General features: G+C 54.3%; 1 protein-coding gene across 2 annotated transcripts; it reads left to right on the forward strand.

Moving 5' to 3' along the window:
* The first annotated feature begins 200 nt into the window (after positions 1-200).
* Positions 201-27,142, forward strand: SLC25A42 (solute carrier family 25 member 42). Of its 2 annotated transcripts, XR_013995186.1 has the most exons (9): positions 220-311; positions 20,110-20,222; positions 20,498-20,603; positions 22,148-22,173; positions 22,667-22,833; positions 23,147-23,263; positions 23,807-23,958; positions 25,073-25,919; positions 26,640-27,142. XR_013995186.1 is itself a non-coding variant. In XM_081077324.1 (8 exons), the coding sequence occupies exons 2-8, from the start codon at positions 20,142-20,144 to the stop codon at positions 25,378-25,380; spliced, it is 957 nt and encodes a 318-aa protein (XP_080933450.1). In that variant the 5' UTR covers positions 201-311; positions 20,110-20,141; the 3' UTR covers positions 25,381-27,142. The 2 variants fall into 2 exon arrangements, 1 of the variants encoding a protein (XP_080933450.1); XM_081077324.1 differs by having other exon boundaries at positions 201-311; positions 25,073-27,142.
* The last annotated feature ends 707 nt before the right edge of the window (positions 27,143-27,849 follow it).

The following is a 27,849-nucleotide window of genomic DNA, read 5'->3' on the forward strand; positions in this document are numbered from 1 at the left end:
TCCAGGCCCGCACCTCCCAGCACCTCGCACCCGGCGGGACCACCCCAGGGACCCAGAGCCTCTGCCAACGCCCTGCCTCTACCCCTCAGCGATTGGCTTCAGGTGCTGCCTGTCTGCTTTGTGCTCACCAATCCTTGCCGTCTTCAGCGCTGATTGGCCATCGCGCAACCAATTGGAGCGCATCACGGACCCCTCCCGCTGCTCACTCTGGAAGTGCGCGAGGCGGGGCCGCGGAGGCTGGAGGCGGTGGTGGTGGTGGCGGCGGTGGCGGCGGTGGCGGCGGCGGCGGTGACGGAGACTCGTCCCAGCCGGTGAGCGAGCGCGGGGGGCGCGGGGCGGCGCAGGCGTAGGGGGGCCAGTGCCCCTCGGACCGAGCCAGGGCGCGGCACGGCCCTGTCATAGGTCCTGGGGCGCTGGTGGACGAGGCGGAGCGTGACAGCGTCGCGGGAGCAGGGAGAGGTCAAAGCCCCCCCCCGACCCCCACACCCCATGTCTAATGTCCCTTGGGGGCTCCCGCAGCCGGATCTGAGCCCCTCACCGTCGGCGCCCACGCACCTGACACCGCGTCCTTTCTCCTTGACCCTCCCTCGTACACCTGAGACCGCCTCACTGACATCCCCACAGCCCCGGGGAGGGAGGGCACCGCCCCACAAAGTTGGGTCTGCACCCCTTCCCACACCTGAGTCTGTGCCTCTAATGAATGTACCGCTCACACACCTGACACCGCGCCCCCACTCATGGACATCCCCCACACTCCCTGATACCGTCCCTTTGGGTGACATCTCACACCCGGAGCAGTCTCCCCCTGCAATCCCCTGCACCTCCACAATTGGGCCGACACCCCCACACCAACACCTGGGCCTGTGACCCCAAACTCATGGTGCCCCACTCACATCTGAGCCTATTGGTGTTTCTTCACTGACTTTGCTCATATCCGGGGGTATGCCCCTCCTTTCAGCAATTTGGGTCAGGACCCTCAGGTACTCCCCCACCCCTACCTGCCCTGTACCCCTGCAAGCGCCTCCTCACTCACACCCCAGTCAGTGCACTGGCTCATACTTTCTTCCACGTGCACCTGTGTTTGTGCCCCTCTCTGTAATCCTCAAACCCCCCTAGGTTCCCCAATATTCCAAACCTCACTATTTCAGGATCACCCTCCCCTCCAAAGAGAAGCTCACCCAGATGTCATCTTTTCATTTATGACGGTCATTAAAGTGATACCTGGGCGTAGAATAATCCCATCCCAGACAAAATCTGAATTATCTCCATTTTCTCAGCAATAAACCTAAAGTGACTTGAGCTGAGGAAACAGAGCCCACCTCTCCCTGAGCATTACTGACCCTTCTCTGTGGAGCTCCCCCATTTGTTCCCATCTGTTGTGTTTATCTCTGAGGGATTGGCTGGAGAGGGGATCCCCACCCTTCCTGCAGCTGTTCCTTAGACATCATGACTTTGACTGGGTCTGGAAAGACTGAGCTGGAAGGGCAATGGCTGCTGGAGCATGTCTTGGAGCCCTGGGGTTGGGGGCCGGGGTGAGGGTGCTGGGGAGTAGGGCTTCAACATCCGGGGTGCTGCCGCTGGCAGGGTCACCTGGAAGGGAGTTGCCAGGCTTCTGGCTCCCACTCTTACAGACTGAGGCCCCTTCCTTACCCTCTGGAGCTCCTTGGGCCCTTGGAGCCAATGAACCAAGAGAGTAAGGAAACACTCTTCAGAGTGAGGGAGCTAATGTTACAGCCACTTAGAGCTAAACTGCAAAACTGGAGCCTGGTGTCAGTGCTGGGGATAATGGTTTTTCTGGAACTTTTCAAGTTCCCAGGAGTATGATTTGCAAGTGTGTAGCACAGAAGGCGACTGGTGACTTTGTAGTTAAAAAAGCAATAACGTGCCACTTCCTGTATGGCTTGCATAGTGCCTCTTACCCTCTGCCCCCTCCTGTCTTTCCCGCAAAGATGGTACTGGAATGTTCCAGAGGGTCATGTCACCTTCAGCTTTTCCTATGGATACTGAAGCCATTGGGGTTTTCTGTTCAAATACAAAAGGAGTAATTTAAAATGTGTGTATGTGTGTGTATTTGTGTATGTGTGTATGCATATATGTAGTTGTTATACACAGATAAGCATATACACACATTTATATATACATGTACTGTACATGCATTTTATATATACATGTGTAAAATATGCATATATATACATATGTACACATATATTTTATACATATACATAAGCAAATATATAGACTTTGACAAGGTAATTGATGTACATGGTAAAAAAAAAAACCCCTCAAACAATTGTAACAGCCATGCAAAAAAACAGACAGGTCTCCCCGAACCTGCATCCCGTCCCTCTCTGGAGGCACCACGGTTAATAATTTCTTTTGTGTCCTTCCAGAAATAGTTTATGCCTTTGGGGAGGGAGTTAATCCCCCCACCCATTTTAAGTCACTGGTAAATTTCTGTCAGATTTTCTCTAACAGGTATGTTGATTGTATATACCCAGCCTCTAACTGATAGCTGTTGAAGTTGTCGCTCATATTTTCTTTTACAAACCAAGCTGCCCTGAATAGATAGACTCATGCATGAGCAAATATGTAGTGAATGTTGTGCGGAGCTTCATAGAGTTTACAACCAATACAGAGAATTCCTAGGGTTGGCCAGGCCAAGGGTCACGTCCATTCAAATGGTTACTGTTCTTCCAGAGAGGTTGTGCAGTCTCTCAGCTGTGGACTTGGAATGCTTCTTTCCTCCCACAGCCGCCAGGACAGCTTTTATCAGGTGTTCTGGTCTCTCCAATCTGATAGGTTAAAAAAAAAAAAAAAAGCCCAAGAGATCCTTTTGAATGTCGCTTCCACGCTTCCTCTCCATCTCCTAGGGCTTCTGGCTCATGTGGTGGTGATTAAACATTAGATTTCTGTTTCTCTTCCAAGGTCAGACTAAAGCTCAATCCAAGAAATATTTGAGTCCCTCCTCTGCAAAGTTCTGAAGGCAACCTTGGGTTTGTGGGGACATCGCCCAGAGTCGTAGGAGGGCATGTCCTGAGATGTTGGCACGAGCTACCTTGACAAGAAAAATTGGCTGAAGAACTGGTTAGCTGTTGCTAAATTCCCCCCACCCCGCCCCCCGACTTGGATCCTGCAAAAGAACGAGGGTGAAGGATGAGATCGAGAGAAGTCAGATGTTAAATCTATTTGGGAATCTGTCTCCACATTCTCTCAGTGGTTGGTGATTCCCCATTGATGCCAGGTGGGCATCAAACAACTGAGGTCAGGCCATTTCCCAAGTGTCGTCCCGTTTTTCGGTCTTTTCTATTTTGGCAGTTAGGCGTTAGAGGAATACTGTGATGATCAGAGCTATTAGCTTCTTGGGGTTTATTTGGGCTTGTTGGATTTTATTACTGCTTAACAAAAAGGTATGTAATGTACACATGAAAAGGACCGAAGTAGAAGGAATAGTAAAACTAACACCAAGCTCAAGAATTAGTGTTGCCCCGGGCAGCTCCTTCCTGGTCACTGTGCTTGCCTTTTTTTTTTTTCAATTGGGGAATACTGGGGAATTGTGTTTTTCCAGGACCTATCAGCTCCATGTCGTTTTTTTTTGTTTGTTTGTTTTTAATCAAGTTGTGGGGGGCACAGCTTAGCTCCAAGTCAAGTCGTTTTCAATCTACTTGAAAGGCACAGTTCACTGGCCCACATGGGACTCGAACCGGCGACCTTGGTGTCATGAGCACCTTGCTCCAATCACTCAAGCTCAGCTCCAAGCTCAAGCCGTTGTCTTCAGTCGAGTTGTGGAGGGCGCAGCTCACTGGCCCATGTGGGAATCAAACTGGCAACCTTGTTGTTAAGAGCTTGAGCTCTAACTGACTGAGCCATCCGGCTGCCCCACTGTGCTATTTTTAAAATACGTTTCTTTTCTTCACTGAGTACCTTTTGCTGCGGCTGAGTGCTTCGATTCCAGGGTCTCAGTAAAGTTCAGCAGAAGCCAGGTTTTCTGCTGAAGCTCTGCCAGCAGAGTGCCCTGGAGGTCTGGAGAGGAGAGCAGTGACCTCAGCGACAGGTTACCAGCCAAGTGATGGACTGGCCCTGGGAGGTTTGATCTCAGACTCCTGCCATGTTAGTTTTCTGGGGCAGCTGTCACAAGTCACCACAAACTGGGTGGCTGAAAAGAGAAATGTATTCTGCCATAGTTGTGGAGGCCAGAAGGCCCAAATCAAGGGGTTGACAGGTGCTAAAGACGGAACGTTTGTGTCCCCCCCTTAAAATTCATATGTTGAAACCTAAACCCCAGTATGATGGTATCAGCAGGTGGAGCCTTTGGGAGGTGATTAGGTCCTGAGGGCACAGCCCTCACAAATGGGATTCGTGCCCTTATAAAAGAGACCCAGGGAGTGCCCTAGACCCTTACACCATGTGAGAACAGGGTGAGAAGACAGACGCAGACCATCAGATCCTTGATCTTAGACTTCAGCCTCCAGAACTGTGACACATACGTTTCTGTAGTTTATAATTCCCCTGTCTGTGCTATTCTGTTATGTCAGCCGGAACAGACTAAGACAGCAGGGTTGGTTCCTAGCAGGGCCGGGAGACAGAATCCATCTCACGCCTCTCTCCTGGCTTACAGTAGCTGCTGGCAACCCTCGGGTTCCTTGGCTTGCAGCCCTATCGCCCTGATCTCGGCCTCTATCTCCACATGGCATGTTCGTGTCTTCTACGAAGGACACCAGTGATTGGGTTTAGGGCCTATCCTAAACCCAGTATTCTTAACTAATTACACCTGCAAAGAACTATTTCCAAATAAGGTCACCTTCTAAGTTTCTGGGTGGACATGAACTTTGGGGGACCCTGTGTAACCCTTACCGCTATGAAACCAGCGGTAAGGGGTTTTATTCGAGGAAGTGCTTGTTCAGCTGCCTCTGCTCTTTTGGGCAAAACGAGACCAGCATGGTTGGAGCACATTTCCCAGCCCCTCCAGATGGCCCATGTGGGTGGCTTCTGTGGGCTCCCTCAATCCCCTGCCTCCCTGCCCTCAGGTAGAGGCATCTGCCCAGAACTAGCAAGGATTCGGACATATGAACATGCACTTCTCAGTTTTGCTCTTTGCCACCCCTTGGCAAATGCTTACTGGGCTGTGAGCTTGGTCCTAGTCCCAGTTTTACAGAAGAGAGACCAAGGCTTGAGGTGGCCTTTGTCCAAAGACACACAAGGAGAACATGGGGGAGCTGAGAAAGGGGCAGGTCGGTCTGAATCCAAACAAGTTGCTGTAGCACCATGCTTTCAATTGCTGTTACACACCAATGTTTGTAAATTGTCCTGGAACACCACCTCTGGTATGGCCTCCAGGAGTGGAACAAACTCGAAGTCTCATTCCACAACCCATAAATATTTGTGTGCCGGGACCAGGGACAGGTGCAGAGGAAGCAGAAATACTGGGGCTGAGAAGGCCAGAGAAATGCGGACATGGATCAGACCCTCACCAAGTGTTTGGGGCACTGTAATTGATTGGTCCTGATCAGAGACTGGGGTGGTAATTCAGGGGTTCAGGAAGGCTCCCTGAGATCTGAAGCCATCAGGGAATTTTCTCAGTGGCAAAGCATTGTGAGCAGAGGGAATGACTGTGCCTGGACATGTGGGGCTCAAAAGAGGTGGAGGGGCAGGGGAGCGAGAGAGGGTCCTGAGGGGGTCCATGGTTCTGGTGAGAGACAAGCCAGTAGATGCCGTGTTTCCCAGAAAATAAGGCCTACCGGGACCATCAGCTGTAATGCAGCTTTTGGAGCAAAAATTAACATAAGACCCAGTCTTATATAAGACCCGGTATTATATTAATTTTTGCTCCAAAAGACGCATTAGAGCTGACGGTCCAGCTAGGTCTGATTTTCGGGGAAACACAGTCAGAGGGCTCAAATCCAGGCTGCTATGGGCCAGCGCAGTCAGCAGGCCTGGGCGCATAGCTTCTCTGGCCTGTGCCTTCCCAGCTGTGAGATGGTGACCTGGACAGGAGACCAGCCTTGCAAGAGGTTTCGAGGTTTCCATGATGAAATGTACCCCCACAGAGCTCCCGACAGATGTTGGAGCCATTCCTCCCTCTCCAGGCCCTATGTCTTGCCATGGGATGAGTCAGAAAAGTGATTATGTATGTTTCAATTAAATATTCATTACAGCCACGCCGACCCAAGATGCACCAGGTCTGCGGTATTTGTCAGCACAGTGTGTCACCCCTCATCCTGTCTAAAGCGCTGATTCTCAGGCCTCACTCTAGTGACTCTGGCTTTAGTCTGGGGTAGGGGCTCAGGAGTCCTGCACACGTGTCCCCAGAGATTCTGAGATAGGTGTGCCTGCAGACACCTGCGTACTAGCTCAGAGTTGGGGGAATATACAAGACCCTCCCAATCCCCTGTTGGCAGGTCCCTGTGGTCCGGAAGGAGGAGGGGGATGGGGTGGTACTCTTGCAGCATGATGGGAAGATACTACCCATTGCTGGTCAGGCCTTCGCTGTGGCTGGTCTAGCCTGAAGCTGGTGAAGGGTGCGTAAGAGCCAGGCCTTGAAGAACAGGCAGGTTTGGGGGCTGCTCACGGACCCGTTTTCTTGGAACCCATTGGTCAGAGCCAAATGACAGCCTATCACGTGAGTCAGAGATTGTACCGCTGTAGTGCTGGGCAGTGAGGATGGTGGGTGGAGGACGGCTTGATGGGGAGCAGGCGCTTCCTAAATAACCACCATGTGATGGGCAGTGAGGCACTGCTATCCACGTGTGTTCAGCACTTTGGGGAGGTGAACCTGGAGGAGGGAGAGAGGAGGGGTCTGGACTCCAGGGACCAGTGCTGAGCCCTTTTGGAGGTCCTGACATGGGGGGGGGTGAGCTGAATGGTGAGATCTGGGAGCTGGGAAGGCTTGCTCAGACCAGATGGTGATGGTGGGCTCCCTCCCAGCCCTGTCTGAGTCCTCATTAGGCAGAACAGTACTTACCAACGCGGTCACCTGCTTGAGCAGCACCAGCCTGGGAAGATAGCGACAGATGAGAAACTAAGGCCCAGAGAGGTTTAGGGCCACGTCCAAGGTCACATGCTGGACCCCATCTTCCCATAGCAGTCGCGTGGTGTGGCTGAGAGCCCATGCACGCTTCTGCTTGGGGAATGAGGCGGGGATTAAAGAGGTACCGTTCCTGAAGGGCAGGAAGATGAATAGCAAAAGCACCTATCTACACGTGTGTGCCTCTGCCTCCTTGCTAGGTAGTCGTGGACACTGAGTGTGACCCAGGCCCTTGCCTTACCAGGACCCCAACCCTCGCGGGGGAGGCAAATGAAAAGTGGCCCCTCCAGTGTTCAGTGAAGAGAACAGCTAACTTTGGGGAGGTGAGGCCAGGGCATTTAGGATGGGCTTTGTAGGATGCAGAGGAGTTTGTCAGGCATGAAGGGAGTGCAGCCAAAGCAGAACTTGGCGTGTCCAGGGAATTAGTTCACTCATCCAGCAAATAATTGAGTAGGTGTGAGCTCCGTGCTGGGCTCCATGTGGCAGGAACACAAGGCTTTTGGGGTTTGGCCATTACACAAGTGCATCCTCTTAGAGAGTACCATTGAGTGCCCCAGTTGTTTTAGGTTACTCCAAGTGCCGCTGGCGACAGGACTGAGGACAGTGACTAACCATACATAGAATGTTCTGGATCTTTCAGGACGTAGATGCCTGTGTGTCTGACCCATAAAGACTGCAGCACAGGGTTGTAGTGACCAGAGTTTGTGTGAAAGGCACACACAGAAGTGCACGTAGCAGGTAGAAGCGCATTGCCGCCGGCCGGCTCGGGGTTAACAGGCAGCAGCCGTTATATAAGAGCTCTGCTCTCTTAGGCAGATGTTAAAGCCCATTAACTGGAAAAGGGAAAGACCTTTATCAGCAGGCAGATAGGATGGTAATTGGCTTCCGTTTACCAAGGCATTAAGGTATCTGTTCCCTGGCTGTTTGTAAACTCCATCGACGGAGAAACTGCCCCCATTTGTGCAAACATGCCCCACAGGGTGGAGCGCAAGGCCATGCCTCCACCCTGGGCAGGGAGCTGCCAAGGGAAACAGGCACGAGTGTGTGTGCATGTGTGAGTGCTCGTGTGTGCTTGTGTGTGTCTGCGTGTGTGTCTTAGGGCGGCTGCCACTGGGGCTCCCAGGCAGGGCTCCCTAAGATCCTGAGACTCCCAGGTTCACCGTTGCTAGACAGTGCTGTTCAGTAAGTTATATTGCCAAAGTGGAACCCCCGCCTTCACCCTGCTTCACTTTGTCTTTTTGTTTGACAAATGGAAAGATTGCCAGGTCAGAAATACTGTGTGAAAGATGAGTGTTTGTTCACTGGAGTTGGTCTGCGAATGCCACCCACCTATGGCAGGTGGTGAGGCAGAGGCCCCACTGCACTTGGCCCCTAGTTCTCACCCCGTGGCTGGGAGGGAGACACCTGAGTCCCAGGTCCTGGTGCTTGTTAAAGGTGCCTCTAGAGAGCATGCTGAGGCTGGGCCTCCTGGGTTGGAAATACAGTCCAGGGCTGCAGGAGGGAAGGGAGCTATACAGGTCAGGGCTCTGCAGCGGCTGGAAACCCATCCCAAACTGGCTGAATTGCATGGGGGCTTCGTGAGCTCCAGGGTGGAAAAGTGCGGGTTCCTCCCAAACGCTGGGTCCCTGGACACCCCCCTCACCCCCATCTGCAGACATCGCCTCCCCCGCTGCCCTTGGCTCTGGGTCCCTGTCCTTGGGCTGACCCACTTCCCCTCCCTGGGGAAAGAAGACTTCTCTGGCCCAGGGGCCCCTCTCAAAAGTCTCAGCCTTTGGGTCCCCGAAACCCAGGAGTGTGAGCTCATGACCTGTCACCCTGGAGTCCAAGTGACAGAGGGCGGGCAGGGGAGCTGCCCAAGCTGCTGTTTCCAGAAGTGGGCTGGACAGCCACTCTAAGGGTGGCCCCCTTCTAGTTTCAACTCCTTCCAGACCTTTAGTTGTCATCAGTAGGCATTCTCTACAGGTGAAGAAGTTACATCTAGTGGGGCACGTTGTCCCTCTGGTGCCATTAGAGTCCCCTGAGAGGTAGGACCCCTCAGGGACAGTGGGCTGGGCAGGGCTGGGTGCTTTTGTTTTTACTGCTTAAAGTTTCTTTATTGCAGTATAATGTACCATAAAGCGAATAACCCTTGAGTGTACAGCTCAAGGAATTTTTATACCTGCGTCCCCCGTGTAACCAGATCAGGATAGTGTTTCAAACCCACGCTGGCTCCTCCACAGCCCTTCCAGAGTGGGGTAACCCATACCCCCAAAGGTTGCCCCCTTCTCATCTGCTGACGAGTTTTGTCTGTCCTTGAATTGTTTTCATTGTGACAAAATATATACAATATAAAATTTACCACCTTAACCATTTTAAAGCGCAGAGCTCAGTGGCGTTAAGTACATTCACATTGTTGTACAAGCGTCACACCATCCACCTCCAGAGCTTTTTCACCTTGTAAAACTGAAACTCTGTCCCCATGAACCATTAACTCCCCTCCGCCAGCCCCCGCCCCTGGCGCCCCCGCCCACATTCTGTCTCTCTGCGTCTGACCCCTCTCGGGACCTCAGAGAAGCAGAACCGGGCAGTGTCTGTCCCTTTGTGTCTGGCTTATTTCACTCCGCGTAATGTCCTTGCGGTTCATCCGTGGTGTAGCAGGTGTCCGTGTCCTTCCTTTCTAAAACTGAGTAACAGTCCACTGTGTGGGTGGGCTACATTGTGTTACTGTGCGTGGATTTCCCCCGGACGGGGTCATTTGGCACGGTCTTTCATGTCCGGCTTCTTGCACTCAGTGCGCTGTTTTTGAGGTTCATCCCCATTCGGCACGCGTCCCTACTTCACTCTTAATTATGGCCGAGTAATATTCCACTGTATGGATGGACCACATTTTATTTATCTGTTTGTCCCCGATGGACATTTGTGCCGTTTTCCACCTCTGGGCGATCGTGACTCGTGCTGTCACGAACCTGGTGTACGGAGATTTGTTAGAACGCCCGTCTGCACTGCTGGTGTGTGCCGGGGAGTGGGATCCCTGGGTCGGGCGGTAACTCCATTTTCAACTAGTTGAGGAGCCCGCAGATTGATTGGCACGGCCGCTGCCCGGCCTGCATTCCCTGTGTAGGAGGACTCGGGGTTCTCTGGGCAGCTGTAGGAAGCCCGTGGCAGGATGAGTTAGGCGAATGGTCCTATGTTCGGCTCCCTCACTCCAGCTGGTGCACGAGGCCCCCAGGGGAAGGGCTCTCACCTGGTGAAGGGCAAAGCCGGCCCTGACCTGTGCCTCTGCCGTCCTCTTCAGCCAGTGACTGGGGGGTTCAGGGTGTGGCCTTCCCCCACTGGACCCAGGAGGAACCACAGGGATGGCTATTGTGACCCACCCAGCAGGGGGTGACGAAGCAGGGCTGAGTGGTGGAGGGAAGCTACACCCAAACCAGAACCCCCACGGGTGGTTTGCAGAGTGGTATTCATTAAACTTAGGTGCTTTGTATGTTTTACGCTCACATCCTCCCTGGTGGTGTGATGGAACCAGGTGGTACCACAAGTCCTGACAACCTGTTCCCATTTGGGAAGTTGGGGGAGAGGGGCAAAGATCCTGCTTTCCTTGCAGGGATGTGGATGAGAAGGCTGCCAAGGATGGGCCCTCACACAGCCGCCTTCTCCCCCTACATCGGTGCTACCTGAGCCTCCCCTCCCAGAAAATAGCCCCCCCCAGGTCTCCTCAGAGCTTGGGCGAGCTCCTGAATCCCGCCGCTTCTCTCCATGAGACCCCCACCCTCTCCCCTGAGTGACCCCACAGGTGTCCTGTCGGGGCCTCCCTGCCTCGCTGCACCCCTCCCCCATGGCAGCCCAGAGTGACCCCTGGCTCCGTCAACCCACACTCTGTCCCGGGCCCGGCTAGTTCCTGTCCCAGGGCCTTTGGACTTCCTGTCTCACCGCCTGGAATGCAGCAATGGCCAAACCTCCTCCTACCTGTTCCCTGTTTATTGTGGCCGTGGCTCCAACACCGCCCCTCAGAGAATCTGGCCCAACCACCCGGTCTTGAGTCTGGGCGCCCATCCCCTGGTCACCACCTCCCTGTCTGCTCCGTCATAGAGGTGTCACTGCGTGAGAGCACACTCTGTGCCTGTTCCCTGCTACGCTCCCGGGGCCAGCGGGGTTGAGCGCGAGACCGAATGACCCTTCTCACCGGGCAGTGAGCATTCCTGGCTGTGCTGGCGTCTCCTCTCACTGGATTACGCTGGCCTGGAATCAGCCTCCCTGTCACTCCCCTGCCTGAGCTGTCCACAGCGCCTCCACCCCCACGAGCTGCACCTCTGCCTTGTGACAGCCGGTGTCCACGTCCTGGGGCTGCTGTACGACAGACTGCCACTCCGCCTCAGCAAAGGCTGAGAGCAACACAGGTGGATATGCTTTCAGTTCTGGAAACCAGAACCTAAAATGGGTGTGCAGGGCCGTGCTCCTCCTGGAGACTCCACGAAACAGCCTGTGACCTGCCTTCTCCGGCTTCTAGAGGCGCCTCCTGTTACGGCCCGGGGCACTTCCGGAATCCACCTTCGAAGGCAGCGTGGCAGCATCTTCACCTCTCTCTGAAGGAGCCTGGGTGTGGAGGGAAGGGGCGGGGGCAGCAATGCCAGGCCGCAGGGCAGGAGCACGACCCACCCGCCCTGCACTGGCAGCGCCGGGGCCTGCACTGCCTTGTCTGTCTACACAATCAGGGGCCCAGCGCCCACAGGCACACCTTCTCGTCCGCCCCTTAAGCTCACGCAGCTCAGCTCCTTTAGCTGCTGGGATCTTTTGGCTCTGCCAGGGCCCGTAGGGGACCTCAGAGTGTGGCCTGACCCTCGCGCCTGCTTTCCCTGTCCTGTAGCTCCTTCCGGTGAAGGAGAACCAGAATGGAATGATGTTGAGGCTGCCTGGGGGCTGGGCTCCATAGAGAAGGACGTGGCCATGGCTTTGGAGCTTGGTTTGGTTTTTGTGTCAAGGCTGAGGTTCCCTCGGCCCTTGGTCTGGTCAAACTTCTCCATGTCTCCTCAGCAAAGTGGGGAGATAAGCCAGCAACACTCGGTTGGTAGTGGCGGGGGTGATGACCACAGCGGTCTCGGCCAGGGACGCTCAGCAAGGCCTTGCGCTGCCCCAGCGCCGCCATCTGGGAAGCAGCCTCGGGACTCGTTGGTTAGGGCTGGCCTGATCAGAGAACATGGAGGCAAAGGGATTGAATAAACAAGAGCCGCCACTGTGCCGCTGTGTGAAGTGTGCCTTCACCAGAGGCAGGCCCCACGTTTGCTGACCCCTGGCAGCCGCTCCAAGGACGGGCCAGGATCACGGTGCACCTGCCAGGAAGAACACTGGTCACCCCACAAACCAGGCAGCGTGCACCCCTCACACAGGGCTCCCCTGGCTGCTTGCACCTTTCCCCGGCCCACAACCCTGAGCCCCTGGCCGGGAGACATAGACGGGACAGAGGGGAGCCCCCAGGCCACCCCTTGATCGCCACAGACATCCGAAAGGTGTTCCTTTGAAAGCTTTGGCACGTCCCAGAAGCTCTTGGATTTCTCAAGTCATTTATTTTTTCCAGCTTGTTATTTTGAAATAATTTTAGACTTAAAAATAACAACAGTCCCTGTATAACCTTCACCCAGCCGCCCCCAGAGTTAGTCTCTGTGTCACAAGTTATCTAACCCAGAAAAGGTGCTCTGATGCAATGCTCTGAACGCGTCTCCAGACCAAATCCACATTTCCGCAGTTTCTGCCCCAAGGCCCCCATTCTGGTCCAGGCTCGCACATGGCACTCAGTCCGCTGTCTCCTTAGTCTCCTCCGGTCTGTGATGGTTTCTCGGTCCTTCCTCAGCCTTCACCACTGTGCTGACAACTGCTCGGTCATGTGTAGGGCGTCCCTCGCTGTGGTCTGTCCAATGTTTCCTCGTGAATAGACTGAGGCAGTGAGTCTTTGGCAGGAATCCTGCAGAAGCGATGTCATGTCCTTCCCAGTCAGGCCTCCTGCGCCACATGCTTCCATAGGATTCCCCGATTTATTCAGTTACCTGTAGAAATAAAGGAAGACCACCCAACTGAGAACAGAACCTGTTATTCAGAGCTTGCTACAGCCAGGAGGCAAGCTGCCACCCCTGCACTTGGCAGACTGGGGAGAGAGGGCCTTATGGTGGGGCAGGGAAGGCCCAGGGGCTCCACTGGAGGCTATTGGCATGGAGAAGCCTGTGTGATTGGTCAAGGGGTATATTTGGCGTTCTCTGGTTGGTCCTGAGTTGGAAACAGGAGCAAAACTATCACCAACCAAGTTCCAACTGTTTAAGGCTGATTGTTACAGGAGTTGTGGGTGGTCCTTGGCTGGTTGCTACAGAAGGGGCCTGTCAGAGTCCCCCGCCATACATGGTCTGGCTTTTGTGCCTGTGTATGTTGTCTTTCTTACCTGAAAGGTGCTTTTTAAGGTTTTTTGGGGGGTTTTTTTTGCATTTTTTATTGAGGTATAATTGACATATAACATGTTAGTTTCAGGTGTGCAACGTGAGTCGCTATTTGTGCATATTGCGAAATGATCATTACAGTGGGTCTTTTTAACATACGTTACCAGACACACATAGTTACAATTTGTTTTTTCTTGTGCTGAAGGTATTTTTAAGGAACAATCCCAGACACCGCCCCCAACTCCTCACATAAATCCAGTTCCCCCACGTTTCTCCATGTGGCCATGAGCCACCCGAGACCAGGAAGGTGGCTCACTTCAGAGGTCACACAGCTTCCACTCTGAATATGCACTTAAACTTTAAAACAGCTTCTCTCCTGGAGGAAGAGCCACAGGGCACCACTATGTCACCACACTGTACATGACAGCCCCAGAACTTAGTCTGTAAGTGGGAGTTCGTGCCTTTTGATGCCGTCACCCGTTTCACCCATCCCCTCCCCCTCCCACTCCTCCGGCAGCCCCCGCTCTGTTCTCCATGAGCGTGTTTTAGTTTTTTGTTTTGTTTTGTTTAGATTCCACATATAAGTGAGCTCATATAGCATTTGTGTTTCCTTGTCTGATTATGTCCATTCATGTCGCAAATGGCAAGATTTCCTTCTTTTTTAAGACTGAATAATATTCTATTGTATATGTGTCACTTTTTATTTTATTTTATTTTAAAGTGAAGAAAGAGCCGTTTATTAGAAGAAAAAGGACACTTCAAAGAGGTAGAAGTGGTCCCGAGCAGAAAGCAGTGGCTCCAGACCGTTATGAGAAGAGAAAGCCCACTGCACAGGGTTAGGAGGGCCGCGGCTCAGAGGCCCAGAGGCCCAGAGGCCCAAAGGCCAAGGGCATTTAAAAAGTCCATTTATCCACGGACCCCGAGGTCACTGCTGTGACTTAAGTATCGTGAATGATGCCGCAGTGAACAGGACGTGCAGGTATCTTTTTGAGATAGTGTTTTTGTTTCCTTCAGGTAAATTCCCAGGAGTGGAATTGCTGAGTCATATGGTGGTTCTATTTTTAATTTTTTGAGAAATGTCCACACTGCTTTCCACAGGGGCTGCACCAGTTTACAATCCCACCAACAGTGCACGAGGGTTCCCTTTACTCCACATCGTCACCAACACTTGTTATTTCTTTTCTTTTTGATAAGAGCCATTTTAACAAGTGTGAGGGGATCTCTCACTGTGGTCTGATGCTGTTTTATTGACGTACGATCACTGGGATATTGCTTCGCATTTCCCTGATGATTAGGGATGTTGAGCATCTCCTCGTGCTCCTGGTGGCCGTTTGTGTGTCTCCTTTGGGAACATGTCTATTCAGATCCGCTGCCCATTTTAAAATCAGGTTGATTTTTTTGGTATTGAATTGTATGAGTCAAAGATTGTTTTTTCGGAGCAAACATTTACAACTGGCCTCATCTAGTGATCCATCTCTCCCCGCCCAGATGCAATTGTATCTAAATACATCTTTGAGCTTGTGAGTGACTTACGTTTTGAGAAGGCCAAGTGTGGGTTTTAAAGCAAAACCCACTGTCTGTCTTTCCTCCCCAAAACGATGCCTCCAAGGTACCCTTTGGGTTTGGCCTCTTCCTAAAAGTTCTGGCCAGGTGTGCAATTGCTTGTCAAGGAGCAACAGTGTCACACCTGAGCGAGTGGCCGCCCCATCTCACCCTTGCCCCCCAGGGCAGCTTGTGACTTGCTTTGCCCCCTCGCCTTTCTGAACCTCAGACCACAGGGCACTCGTGACCCCAGACAGCATCTTTCTGCTGTGGCCAGAGGCCCAAGGGCGACTCCTGAGCCCGGTTCCTCCAAGATCCCTGGGGACCTCCGCCCCCAGTTCTACAGGCTGCACCCCCATTCTAGGATTCATTTTATGGTGTTTTCTTCTCACTTAAATTCACCTAAAGGACATTTTGCATTACTACCTTAAAAAGAAATTCAGATAAAACTCTGAGGGTAGAGCTTAAAATGTGTGTGTGTGTTTGTGTGTACCCATATGTTCATAAATAATATAAAATATATAACGTTAGAAAACAAAATTCAGCTAAGTTTTTTTTGTGTGTGTGTTAAAGATCGTCTTGGCTTTATTCAGTGATTCATGAATTGGGCAGCATCGCATCTAACAGACAGAAAGGAGCTCCGAGGAGCCGTGAAAAGTAAGACTTTCAAAAGCAGAAGGAGGTTAATATTAATAGCAAAGACAGGATTTTTTGTGGCAAGGTCACCTTCTTCTAGGGGACAGCAGGGGTCTGTCAGGCAGAGGACCTCACTACTGCTGACCAGGTGATTCCAGATTTACTGGTGTAAGAGTCCACTCCTGGGAGAGGCTGAAACTGTAATTAAGTTAGATATTAGGTCTCAGTTTGGTGATTTGGGGCTTAGCACAGGTGACTCCAGTTTGAGCTTGCTGTGTCTTTTTTTTTTTTTTTTAACAATAAAGATCACCTCATAAACCGCAGCCTGTATTGCAGGGGTTTGAGTGTGTTGGTTGAGGCTCCTTAGTCATGAAATTAATTTAGTTGATTGTGATCAGCTGTACTGAAATTAGATAGAGGGAAGGGGAAGGAAGATTGCAGAGCAAATTGCACTTTGAAAGAGCTATCTTTTACCTCCGAAAACGTTCGTTTCCCTTAGGGCCTGCATGCACGAGTGTGAGTGAGCATAAGTGTATGATGTAAAATGTATTTCTTATTGTGGGTTACAGTTAAAAAGATTTCTTAAATAACTGGTTAGCTAATAAACATGAACAGTTTTCTAATAAGAAAGAAATTCGGTATTACTAGCAACAAAGGAAGGAACAAGGTGCAACAGAAACAGAAGAACGCTGAGAAACCTCATTCAGTTGCCTGCCTCGGTGCAGAGTCTCCACCTCTAGCTTCAGAGAGACGGAGGGTAGCAGGTGCTGCAGGAGCTGAAGTGGGAACAGGAGCAGGCAGCTCTGGCACCTGGATTTTGGGTGCCAGTTGCGGGGAGAGGCTCAGTGGGGAGCATGGAGGGGTCCCTGAGTGCAGTGGAAGGCTGTCTGACCAGGGAAAGGCACTGGGGATGGGGGGACATGTGGGGGGGGCCCTGGTGCCCCCCAGGTTCTCCCCTAAAAAGGGCCCTGGCTTAGTTTCCACTGGCTGCCATAACAAATCACCATGAACTGGGTGGCTTATGACAACAGAGATTTATCTGCCTAGTTTTGGAGGTCAGATGGCTGAAATTAAGGTGTGGGGCCCACTCCCTCCAGAGGCTCTAGGGGAGGGGTGACCGTTCCTTGTCTCTTCCAGCTTCTGGTGGCCCCAGGCGTTCTTGGCTAATGAAGACACCTCTCCAGCCGCTGCCTGTCTTCACAGGGCCTTCTTTCTCCCTGTCTGTCTCTCCTTTTCCGTCTGTCTCTTATCAGATCACTTGTCCTCAATCCAGGATGATCTCATCTCGAGATCTTTACCTTAATTACATCTGCGAAGGCCCTTTTCCAAATAACATCCCATTCACAGATTCTGGAAGGACGTGTCTTTTGGCGGCCACCATTCAGCCCCCTGCCAGGGCTTCCCCGTGACTGGCCTTGACCCTGTCACCTGCAGTGACACCCTCTGAGGTGTGCCCCTGCAGATGCGTGTGTTCTGTCTGTTCCCACCACACTGAGGCCCCATTTGAGCTGTCGGCCCTGAGATCCAGAGCAGGCCCTCGTAAGGTCCAGGGGGCTCCATGAGCAGCCCCGGGTCTGAGCCTGTGAGCACCTGCAGTTTATCACAAAACTGCAACCTGGGGAGCTTGGAGCCGGAGCTGGGGCGCACATCTGGCCATGGGCACCTCACCCACGGCGGGTGTGCAGAGGGCTTGGTCCTTTCTCCAGGAGGTGGTTTTTCAGAATGTGTTCATGTTCAACACCCCCACGAGACTCAGCACCATCCGCTTCCAGATGCAAGGACGATCCCCGGGGCCAGAGTGTTGGGGGGGCATGAGCCACAGCCGGAGGTGCTGGGAGTGGGGGTGACAGCCTCAGCGCATTCCACAGGCTGGCACCCCAGCAATTAGCTTGAAAACACTGTTAGGGCCTGGTTTCTCTTTGTGAACAGTTTTGGATTTACAGAAAAATTGCGAGGATAACACAGCCCCTCCACCCCACATACCCAGTTTCTTCCTTTTTAATGTCTTACGTTAATATGGTGGATTTGTCACAACTTATGAACACATTGTTAACCTAAAAATGAAAGGCCAAAATGAGAGAGGCAACAAGCATTTATTTGAGATCAAAAAGAATAGCTCTTGGAGAAGCACTGATTCGGGCAGAAACCCAAATGGAGTTCCAATTAGGAGACAAAGGCCGGGGGTATTTATGAGAAAGGGAAGAACAATTACATCAACAGAAGGAAGGCATCTCTGTTGGTGCAGATAAGCTAACTAGTGACACTAGTTCTAAACAATGTTTTTAATTTTCAGTCTGTTAGTCACCAGTTGGCTTCCTTGTTACCCTTGCAAGTAATTGTTTGGGACACAATGTTTCTTTAGGCCCAGTCCAAGGATTATTTTGCCCTGTTTTAACCTTCCAAAGGTTTGAGACATAAGACGCGCAGGGCGGTTCTTCTTGGATATCAGCTCCTGCTCCATTTTAAGTGGCTCCATTTCCCCCCCCCCAAAATACTGATACATTGTTATTAATGAAAGGCCATAGTTTATTCAGATTTCTTCTTTTCCCCTAATGTCCTTCTTCTGTACCAGCATCTCACACAACATTTAGTCATCACGTCTCCTTAGTGTAGTGTAGGCACCTCTGGGCTGAGACGGTTTCTCAGACTTTCTTGGTCTGATGACCTTGACAGTGTTGAGAACTGGTGGGGTGTTTTGTAGGATGCCCTCAAGTGGGGTTTGTGTGGTGTTTCTCTCATGGTTGGACTGGGGTGACGGGTTTGGGGAGGAGAGCCCCACACGGGAAGTGCCCTTTTCATCCCACTGTGACCAGGGCACATGCCATCCACATGCCTTATCACTGATGCTGACCTTGCTCACCCGCTGAGATGGTGTCTGTCAGGCGGCCCCACTCTGAAGCTTCTCTTCCCTCTTTCCTGGCTGTCCTCTGCGCGAGGAAGTCACCATTGACAGCTCACACCTAAGGGTGAGGAGCCCACTTCCCTTCCTCCAGGGCAGAGCATTTGCACCAATTATTTGGGATTCTTCTGATGGAAGATTTGTCTCTTCTCCCCCATTTATTTATTCAATCATTCGTTTATTTTAGTGTGGACTCACGGATATTTTATTCTTTGGATTAAAATCCAGTGCTGTTTTATTGATTTTGTGGCTCACACTGTTCCAGCTTTGGCCACCGGGAGGTCTTTGACTCTGGGCCTGCGTCCCATGTTTCATTGTCACACCCCTGAGTTTTGGTTTCTCCTTGGCACCTCAGGCTGCTCTGGGCTCATCCCTACCTTTCCTGGAAGCAGCTGTTTTCCCCAGAGCCAGGGGCCTTGTTTGAGAAGAAAACTGCAACAGAGGGCCAATGGAGTGGGACCCTGCTGGTGCTTTCTGGAACCTTCTGCACTGGCACTGCTGTGGGGCCCGGAGGACGGCCTGCTCGGGGTACATCTGCATCATGTGATTTATTGGATACTTTTAAAGTGTGGGAACTGAGACCTCAAAGAACACCAGTGCATGGGGCATCAGGGTGACGTGTGTCCTTCGCCCTTCCTTCTGCCCCTCACTGCGGTTTGCTGAGCTTCGCGTGCGCTTCCACTCAGATGATAAATGTAGCTTTCCAGTGAGGAATCATCAAGTATTAGGGCCCTTGCCGTAAGCTCGGCTGTAAAGAGCAGGCAGCCGCACAGTAAGAAAAAGATTAATTTTCAAAATTGTTTCTGTGGACAGAGGCTTGGGTCCAAGCTGGCTTGAATCCAGTGGGTGTTTGGCTGAGGGCACTCGGGGCCCTCCAGCCTCCATGCCTCGCAGCCCACCATGTCCCGGCCCTTCTGCTGTGTGATCTCATTGGGGTGGCTTAACCTCTCTGAGCCCACCTACCTCGTCGGTACTAGGTTTAAAAAGCTGATGACTGAGAGGCCTATTTGTGACAATCAAATAAAAAGGCTTTTGTAGGGGTGGACAGGTGGCTTAGTTGGTTAGAGCCCAAGCTCTGGGCAATGGGGCTGCCGGTTTGATTCCCACATGGGCCAGCGAGCTGTGCCCTCCGCAACTAGAATGAAGTCATGAGCTGCCACTCAGCTCCCGGGTGGTCAGATGGCTCAGTTGGTTGGAGCGCGTCCTTTCAACCTCAAGGTTGCTGGTTCCACAACTCGACTCCCGCAAGGGATGGTGGGCTGCGCCCCCTGCAACTAGCAATGGCGATGGACCTGGAGCTGAGCTGCGCCCTCCACAACTAAGACTGAAAGGACAACAACTTGACTTGGAAAAGTCCTGGAAGTACACACTGTTCCCCAATAAAGTCCTGTTCCCCTTCCCCAATAAAAATCTTTAAAAAAAAATAAAAAGGCTTTTGTAAACGATGAAGGCGTCAGCGCAGGGACTGTGGCCTCTGGATACTGGTGCAGCGTCCTTTCCCTGCAGGGAGACAGACGCCAAGTTAGGAAACTCACCCCGGCTCAGTGACTAGGGGACAGGGCGGGTGGGGGAGGCCCCTTCTCACCTGGACTCCTACCCCCTCTGCCCCCCAGGACCAAATCTGCACCATCCCCCGCAGCCTGGAATGGGTAATGGTGTGAAGGAAGGTGCAGTGCGATTGCATGAGAATGCCGAGACCGTCCTGCCCTCAGCCGTCCCTTCAAAGGCAAGTACCCGGCCTCCGCACGGGCGTGCTCACAGGTCCCTCTCCTGTGTGCGTACACCTGTCACGGAGGAGCACCTTTCTTCACTCTCTTATCAACCCCCACCCTGGTCCAGGGCCAAGAGATGACAGCAGCTTAAGTGTTGAGGCCTTGCTGGGCTGTGAGCGAGCGGTTTTGGGGCCAGGGGCCAGAGTGCTCACAGGACATGGTCCCCAGGGGGGCAGACCCCTCCCCGCCCTCCCTGACGATAGACCATGTAATGGTGTGTTTCTTGCAGAGCGATCACAGGCAAGTTCTCAACTCCCTCCTGTCCGGGGCTGTGGCCGGCGCTCTTGCCAAAACAGCAGTAGCTCCCCTGGACCGAACCAAAATCATATTCCAAGGTAAATGCTGTCTGTCAGTCTGTCCTGTGCAAGGATGCTGCCAGGCAATCACCCTCCTCCTCCAGGGCCCCCTAAACTGCACTGTAGATTGGTTTTTAAAATCCTCCTTAACTCCACTTAAAAGCTGTTAGTATCTTGGGGCGGCTGTCGCAAACCAGGCGGCTTCGAATAGGAACGTGTTCTCTCACAGTTCCAGAAGTCTGAAATCAAGGTGCTAGCAGGGTGGGGTCCTTCTGGGGGCTCTCGAAGAGACTTCCTGCCTTTTCCAACTCCAGGCGTCCTTGGCTTGTGACGGCATCACCCCAATCTCTGCCTTCCCCCCAATGCTTTTATCCTCTCCTCTTACAAGGACACCCGTCATTAGATTAGGGCCGACCCCACTACAGTACAGCCTTGGTTTAATGTAATGACATCTGCAAAGACCGTGTTTCTGATTAAGGTCAGTCACAGGATGGGGGGGAGGTCAGGGCACGGACATGTCTTTTGGGGGGACACAGTTCAAGAAACCACCCACCTCCCTCCTAGGGTTAAGTAGGCCCAGGGTCTCCTGGAGATGAGGCCTTTCCATCCTGCACACAGTGACCGGTCGCTGCTTGGCACTGGGCAGCGGATGGTCACAGCACAGGACCCCTGCCCATCAGCTCTTTGACAGGAGAGGCCCTCCCCAATTCCTCAAGGTGGTCCCCCTCAGTTTCCTCATCCATACAACAAGGACAGTAACATCAGCCGCCTCCCTGAGGGCTGTGGGAAGGGCAGGCCCTCGCCTGAGGTCCCCCGTGTCCGTCCCCATGTCCGCTGCGTTGTTACCTGGCAAATGCAGTGTAGCACCCTGCATGTAACTCTGAAGGCAGTACGTGGGCACACAGCCACACAGGTGACGATGCAGGGCCGCCGGGGAGCACAGCAGAGGCTCAGGACGTGAGGGTGCAGAGGCTGCTGGCCCGAGACCCACCATGGCCTGTTTCTTGATCCGTGTGGCCACCGTGGCTCCAGCCCCTGGTGACAGTACATCAAGGAGCAGGGGAGTGAGCCGGGCAGCCAAGGAGGGTGGGAGAGGCAGGCTGGGGCTACGTGCTGGGCCATCAGGAAGAGAGGGCAGACCCCAGACAGAGACCGCTGTGGCCTTGTCCTGGGGGAGCTGGAGCCCCTGGGCTGGTGCCCACATGGCTGGCAGCTGTGATCCTTCCTCACAGGGGTCTGGCTGGAGTCCCGCCGGGGTGGGAGTGCCAAGTGTCGACCCTTCAGAGGTGCCTCGTACCACAGGCCCCTGCAGAGACCCTCACTGTCCTGGGGGTCAGATGGCAGCTCAGCCCCCCTTCCTGGGGACACGTGGCATGCAGAGGGGCCCCAGGCCCAGGGGTGAGGAGGTTGCCTGGAGGAGTGTTCCCGCTCAGGGTGCTAGCCCCTCAGCCCTTGGGGGAGAGCATTCTAGGGCTGCTATCATTCCCCAGGTCAGATCAGACTCCTGCAGTGGGGGTCACACGGATTGGGGGGTCCTGTCCTTCACATCTAATAGTCTATGTTGTGCTTTTGTTTTCTTCCAGTGTCTTCAAAAAGATTTTCCGCCAAGGTGAGCCACCAGGTCACCAATCCCTGGCTCTGGGGCTGTCACCAGCTGCCCCCCTGGGCTGGCAGAAGGTGGTAGAGGCCTGGGGGAGTGGGGAGATGCTTTTCAAGGTGCTTTCCTCTTTGGGTTCCCCCAAGGCCTTCCGTGCCAGGCCCCAGGTCTGGGACCACCTGTCCTGGCACCCTGAGATCCGCCTTGAAGCAGTGCGCCCTGGGTGGTGGCGATGGGACTTTATGCTCTGAAACCACATTTTCATATTTGATTTATTTTTAAGCACTGAGCAGGCTTACTTAATAAAGAAAAAATGTTTTTGAAAGCTAGACTGCCAGACAAACGCCGACAAAACACTTTCTGTGCAGGGCTCTGAACCTGCTCTGCAAACCTGGCCTTCCTGCTGGACAAAATGAGGCGGGGTGTTGGGGAGGGGCCAGGAGCCGGGGCAGGCGGAGTGGGGAGCGGGCAGGTGGGGGTGTTGACGTTGCCCCTCCCCCGCCAGGAGGCCTTCCGGCTGCTCTACTTTACCTACCTCCACGAAGGCTTCCTGAGCCTGTGGCGTGGGAACTCAGCCACCATGGTACGCGTCGTGCCCTACGCCGCCATCCAGTTCAGCGCTCATGAGGAGTACAAGCGTGTCCTGGGACGCTACTATGGCTTCCGTGGAGAGTGAGGCCCTGCCCTGCGCCCCAAAACACTCTCACCTCTCTCCAGTCCCCCTGCTACCCCATCTCACTTCCGCACCTCACCACATCAGAGCCCAGGTCCCAGGAGGGCGAGGAGGGAAGGTCCCCATCATTCATTCATGGAATCGCAAAGCGACGCCCATCAAGAGACCCCACCAGTGTGGCCACCGGAAAGCCAGCCCACCTGTCCTCCGTCCCCCCCACACACACACTGAGACCTGTGGGTCTTAGGCTGGGCCTCCCTTTTTCAGGCCTTGGGGTCTCACTGTGTCTTCTGGCCCCTTCTGCCCTTTCAGAGCCCTGCCCCCTGGGCCCCGCCTCCTCGCGGGGGCGCTCGCTGGAACCACAGCCGCGTCGCTTACCTACCCCCTGGACCTGGTCCGAGCGCGCATGGCCGTGACCCCGAAGGAAATGTGAGTCCTTTCTGCGGTGCCCTTCACTAGCACCAGGGGCTCTGTGTCTCGTGGGGCCCCCAGGTCGGATCCCTCCATCTGGCCCCGGGGTTTGAGTCTGGGCCTCTGCCCCCAGGGCGCAGGGGAAGCTGTAGTGTCAACACCGCCCCGTGGGCCCCACGTGGTACAACAGGGCAGACCAGGCATGCGATTCTGCAGCAGTTCCAGAAAGTTCTCTAAGCCTGGGGGTCAGTTCTGCTTCCGGAAAATCTAGTCTTCATTTTCAATTGGACACAGATGCCTTAAAAATCCACAGGCAGGAAAGACGAGGGCTGAGCACCGGATGATCCCAGTGATGAATCGGAGCATGGCCTTGGGCACCCACTTCCCCCTGCAATGCCAAAGCCCTCGCGAGGTGGTTATTTATGTTCCTAAAGAAGGACAGCGTCAGCATGCAGGCTGGCCCTCCCCCCGCAGAGGCACCTAGGGTTAGGGAGTTAGGGCTCGCGGCTCCGCCCTGTGCCGCGCGGCCTCAGCCTACCCTCCCGTCGCTCGTCCTGGCAGGTACAGCAACATTTTCCACGTTTTCATCCGCATCTCCCGGGAGGAGGGGCTGAAGACCCTGTACCACGGCTTCACGCCCACCGTGCTGGGGGTCGTCCCCTACGCCGGGCTGAGCTTCTTTACCTACGAGACACTCAAGAGCCTGCACAGAGGTGAGTTGGGGTGGGTGGGGCGCAGCACCCGCAGGTCACACAGACCAGGAGACCGGGTATTAGGACCCCCTGGGTCAGACAGTCTGGGGGCTCGGGGTCCAAATCAAGAGAAGGCCCATGAGAGCAGTCCACCCCTGTGGCACCCGGGCTCAACGCGCCCTAATGCCCTGCTCTAAGAGCAACCTTGTCAAGTCCAGTGTGTTGCCCAGAGCGTTGGCCGCCACTTGTGCGACCACAGGCACCTGCGAAAAGCCTACAGGTAGAACCTAGACCTAGGGCTAGTGCCCTCTTGTGTTTTGGGGATTTCGAGAGCTTCAAAAAGTATAGAGAACACTACCACCACCTCCCCAAGTGCCTGCGTAGCCGCTCCATGGTGGGAAATACTTGGGCACCTATACGTGGCAGGGAACAATGACTCCTCTTTGTTTCCTGCTTATAAAAAGTACGGTAACGAGTGGAGTCACCTCCCGTATCTGGAGGGTAGTGCAGCTCTGCCTCAGCTTGGGTGGAGTCCCCCCCCCAACCGCCCAGGTCGTGGCCCTGTCGCGTCCTTGGAGCGGTGGGTGGGCCTGAGGTGCGGGGGGTGAGGAGCATTCAGGCTGCTGGCGGATCTGGGGTCGGTGGACATCCAGGGGCACCTTCTTGTGAGTGAACCACATTGGCGGTGTCTCCCCACTTTTAATTCCTGGCTTTACATTTACAACACGTTTAGAGAACCCCTGTTGATCAGTTACGTCCTCAGTCCCGCTGGGCGCAGGAGGCCGCGCTGGGTGGTCAGCACCGGCACCGGGCGCCGGGGGTTGTGGTGGCGGCGGTGGGAGGAGCGGGCGCCGTGGGCAGCCCTTCAATGGGAGCTTCTTCTGGGTCTTTGGACCTGGTTATAAGATTCTTTGTGCCTTTCTGTCTTTTAAAAAAAAATTTTATTTCTCAAAAATAAGGTTGTTTTTTTTAATGATCGGGTGGGAAGGCTCAGGGGACCTAATCAGGTTCCGAAACGCAGGGGCGCCAGTACGGGCGTGCGTGGGTGTGCGGGTGCGCCTGCGGGTGCTGGGGCGCATCGCGGTGTGGGGTGCGCCCCACGGCGCCCTCACGGCCCCTCCTGGCCTCCCCGCAGAGTACAGTGGCCACCGGCAGCCCTACCCCTTTGAGCGGATGCTGTTCGGGGCCTGCGCCGGCCTCATCGGGCAGTCTGCCTCGTACCCGCTGGACGTGGTGCGGCGGCGCATGCAGACGGCCGGCGTCACGGGCCACCCGCGCGCCTCCATCGCCTGCACGCTGCGCACCATCGTGCAGGAAGAGGGCGCCGTGCGCGGCCTCTACAAGGGCCTGAGCATGAACTGGCTCAAGGGCCCCATCGCCGTGGGCATCAGCTTCACCACCTTCGACCTCATGCAGATCCTGCTACGACGCCTGCAGAGCTAGGGCCCCGCTCGCTCCTGTCAGGACCGGGGGCCGAGCCGGAACACGCGGAGCACCCCCCACCCCCAAAGGCTTGGGGCTCCAGGATCCAAGTGGCCTGGTTCTGCCCCGGAGCCACGTGGGAGAGCCTCGTGGAACAAGCAGGCGGGCGGGGGTCTGGGTCCGAGAGGAAGGCCAGAGGCCACTGAAGTGCAGTGTTGGGACCGGTTGGCCCGCCTCCTCTCTGCCCTCCTCCCTGGGCTTGGCGCTGCCTCCCCGAGGGACCCCCGCCCCCAGCCGCCCTGACGCCGGAGTAACCAGCACCGCCTCCTGGCGCTCTGTGCCCTTGGACCAGCTCCGGGCTCAGTGACCCTGTCCCTACTGGGCTCAGAGCCAGACTCCACCTGCCCCTGCCCTGGGTCTGTGCTGCGCCCGCCCGGGGGGCGCCAGACAGTGCGGGAGAGGCCTGGCCTCCGTCCGCGTTGGGACCAGTCTCCTGTTCAGCTGTGGCTACAAATACAGCCTCTCAGCAGCGCCACCCCTGCCCTGCCTTTACTTCCCAGGTGACACAACTCCTCCGTCCCCAGATCTTTCTGCTGGGGAACAGCCCCCTCTGAGATTCTTACCCAATCCTGACTCCACCTCACAGTGGGGCCCCAGAGCCAATCTTCCCCACAGCAGCCGCCTTGGAGGCTGGGCCTCAGGCCCTGACCTCTGCCCACAGGCACAGAGGCTCCTGGGGGCACCGGTAGCATCTGACACGTCCTTGGCTTCCCACCTGAGTGGGCATTTGACCAGGACATGGCGCAATTTAAGGCCCACGGGGTTGTCTGATTTCCATGAATAGAGTGCATAGAGGTGGTTGGCAGCCCTGACCCTCCCCACATGGGAGCTCCCGAGACAGTGTATGGCCTGGGATGGGAAGCTCGGAAGAGTCGGGGCACCCCAGGACACCCCCAGAGAGTTGGGCTCCTGGAGAAGTTTCCAGGTCCCTCTGGTGTCACAGGGACTCAGAAACACCTGTTTCCTAATGATGTTTGGAGTTTCTTGACTTTTTGTTTTTTTCAATTTGTCCAACCTTGCGTCTAGTCACCGTAAACCCTGACTGCCCCAATCTGGTTCCAGGACGAGGTTGACTCAGCCCCACCATGTGTGAAATGATTTGTGTGCTTGTCCCACACGCATTTCCGGTTGTGACTTTGATTTCTTCCCTTTGTTCTGCCCTGTGTCTGTTCTTGCCCGGGACCTGTGCGTGTCCTTCCTTGCATGTGTCAACCCGCCAGCCCCAACCTCATCCCCATACTCTTGTCCCCAGGGGCCCAAGCAGCCTGTGACGGCTGTCCTGTTGGGTAAGTGTCTCACCTCCTCTCCCAGCCTTGCCCAGTGCTCAGGAGAGGCAGGGGCGCCCCCAACAGGGAGACAGTATGAGGATCCAAAGGCCCCAGGGGGGAGAGAGCAGCTGGGCAGGTGAAACTGGTGGCTGGTTGGGCAGCACCCTCCTCTGAGCTGCAGGCTGGGCAGGAGGGGGAGGGTACCCCAGGTCCTGCTGGTCCTAGTGTGCGTCCCCAAGGTGGCTCCAAGCCCAGGGGGCCTCAGCAGCTCCACCCCACTCCCCAGCCCCACACACAGCGGGGCCGGCATCCTCCGCGGTCACTCCCCACCGGCTGCCTGTCCTGGTCTGGAGTTATTTTGATGCCATGAAGACACTTTGTTTATATATAATGTTTATATATTTTAAAGATTTGTGCCAAGAGAGTATATTTAATAAAAATTAAAATGACTTTTCCTCCTGTCCATGTCTGTTTTTTTAGGCTCTGATCCCCACCCTGTTCACCATGAACCAAAAACAGGGTTGAGGTTATTTTGACAGATTTGGGGATAAAGTCATGAATAAACTTTTTTAAAAAATGTAATTGTTTGAATTGTTCATTCATACTATGATTTTCTGGAAAACTGCACAGAAGGGTTTACACAGTGGGTGAGGCTCCCAGTTCTTTCCACAGGGGAGTTCCCATTACTGGCTCATTGTGTGTCTTTCCTGAGACCCTGTGCGTACACACTTGTACCTTTGGGGACATCAGTTGGAGTGGGCCATGTCCTGCTCCGTGTGCACTGCCCCCAAATCCTAAGGTTTCTCTCTCCTGTGCCCTGTGGTCTGTCGTGTGTGCTGGGGGCTCCACTCCACGGCTGGCTAAGGCCTCAGATGCTGAGTGTCACCGTCTTCAAGATCAGGAGGGGGAGGCCACGACAGTGATCATGGAACAACATGTAGGGCGTGCCAGCCAAAGGCGGGAAGGGGGAGCCTCGCGTGTGGGTGGTAAGTGACACGCTATTTACTTATTTACCATTTAACCCCATTTATTTGCTCATTCTGGGCTAGCTTTTTGCCATCGGAAATAACGCTGTGATTGCCACGCTGGCTCCTGCACCCACAGAGGAGAATGTCCCAGGATGTGTCCCTGAGGGACCAGCCAGCTGTGGAGTATCTCTTCC

The sequence above is a fragment of the Rhinolophus hipposideros genome, assembly GCF_964194185.1.
Source record: "Rhinolophus hipposideros genome assembly, chromosome: 16".
NCBI lineage: Eukaryota > Metazoa > Chordata > Mammalia > Chiroptera > Rhinolophidae > Rhinolophus > Rhinolophus hipposideros.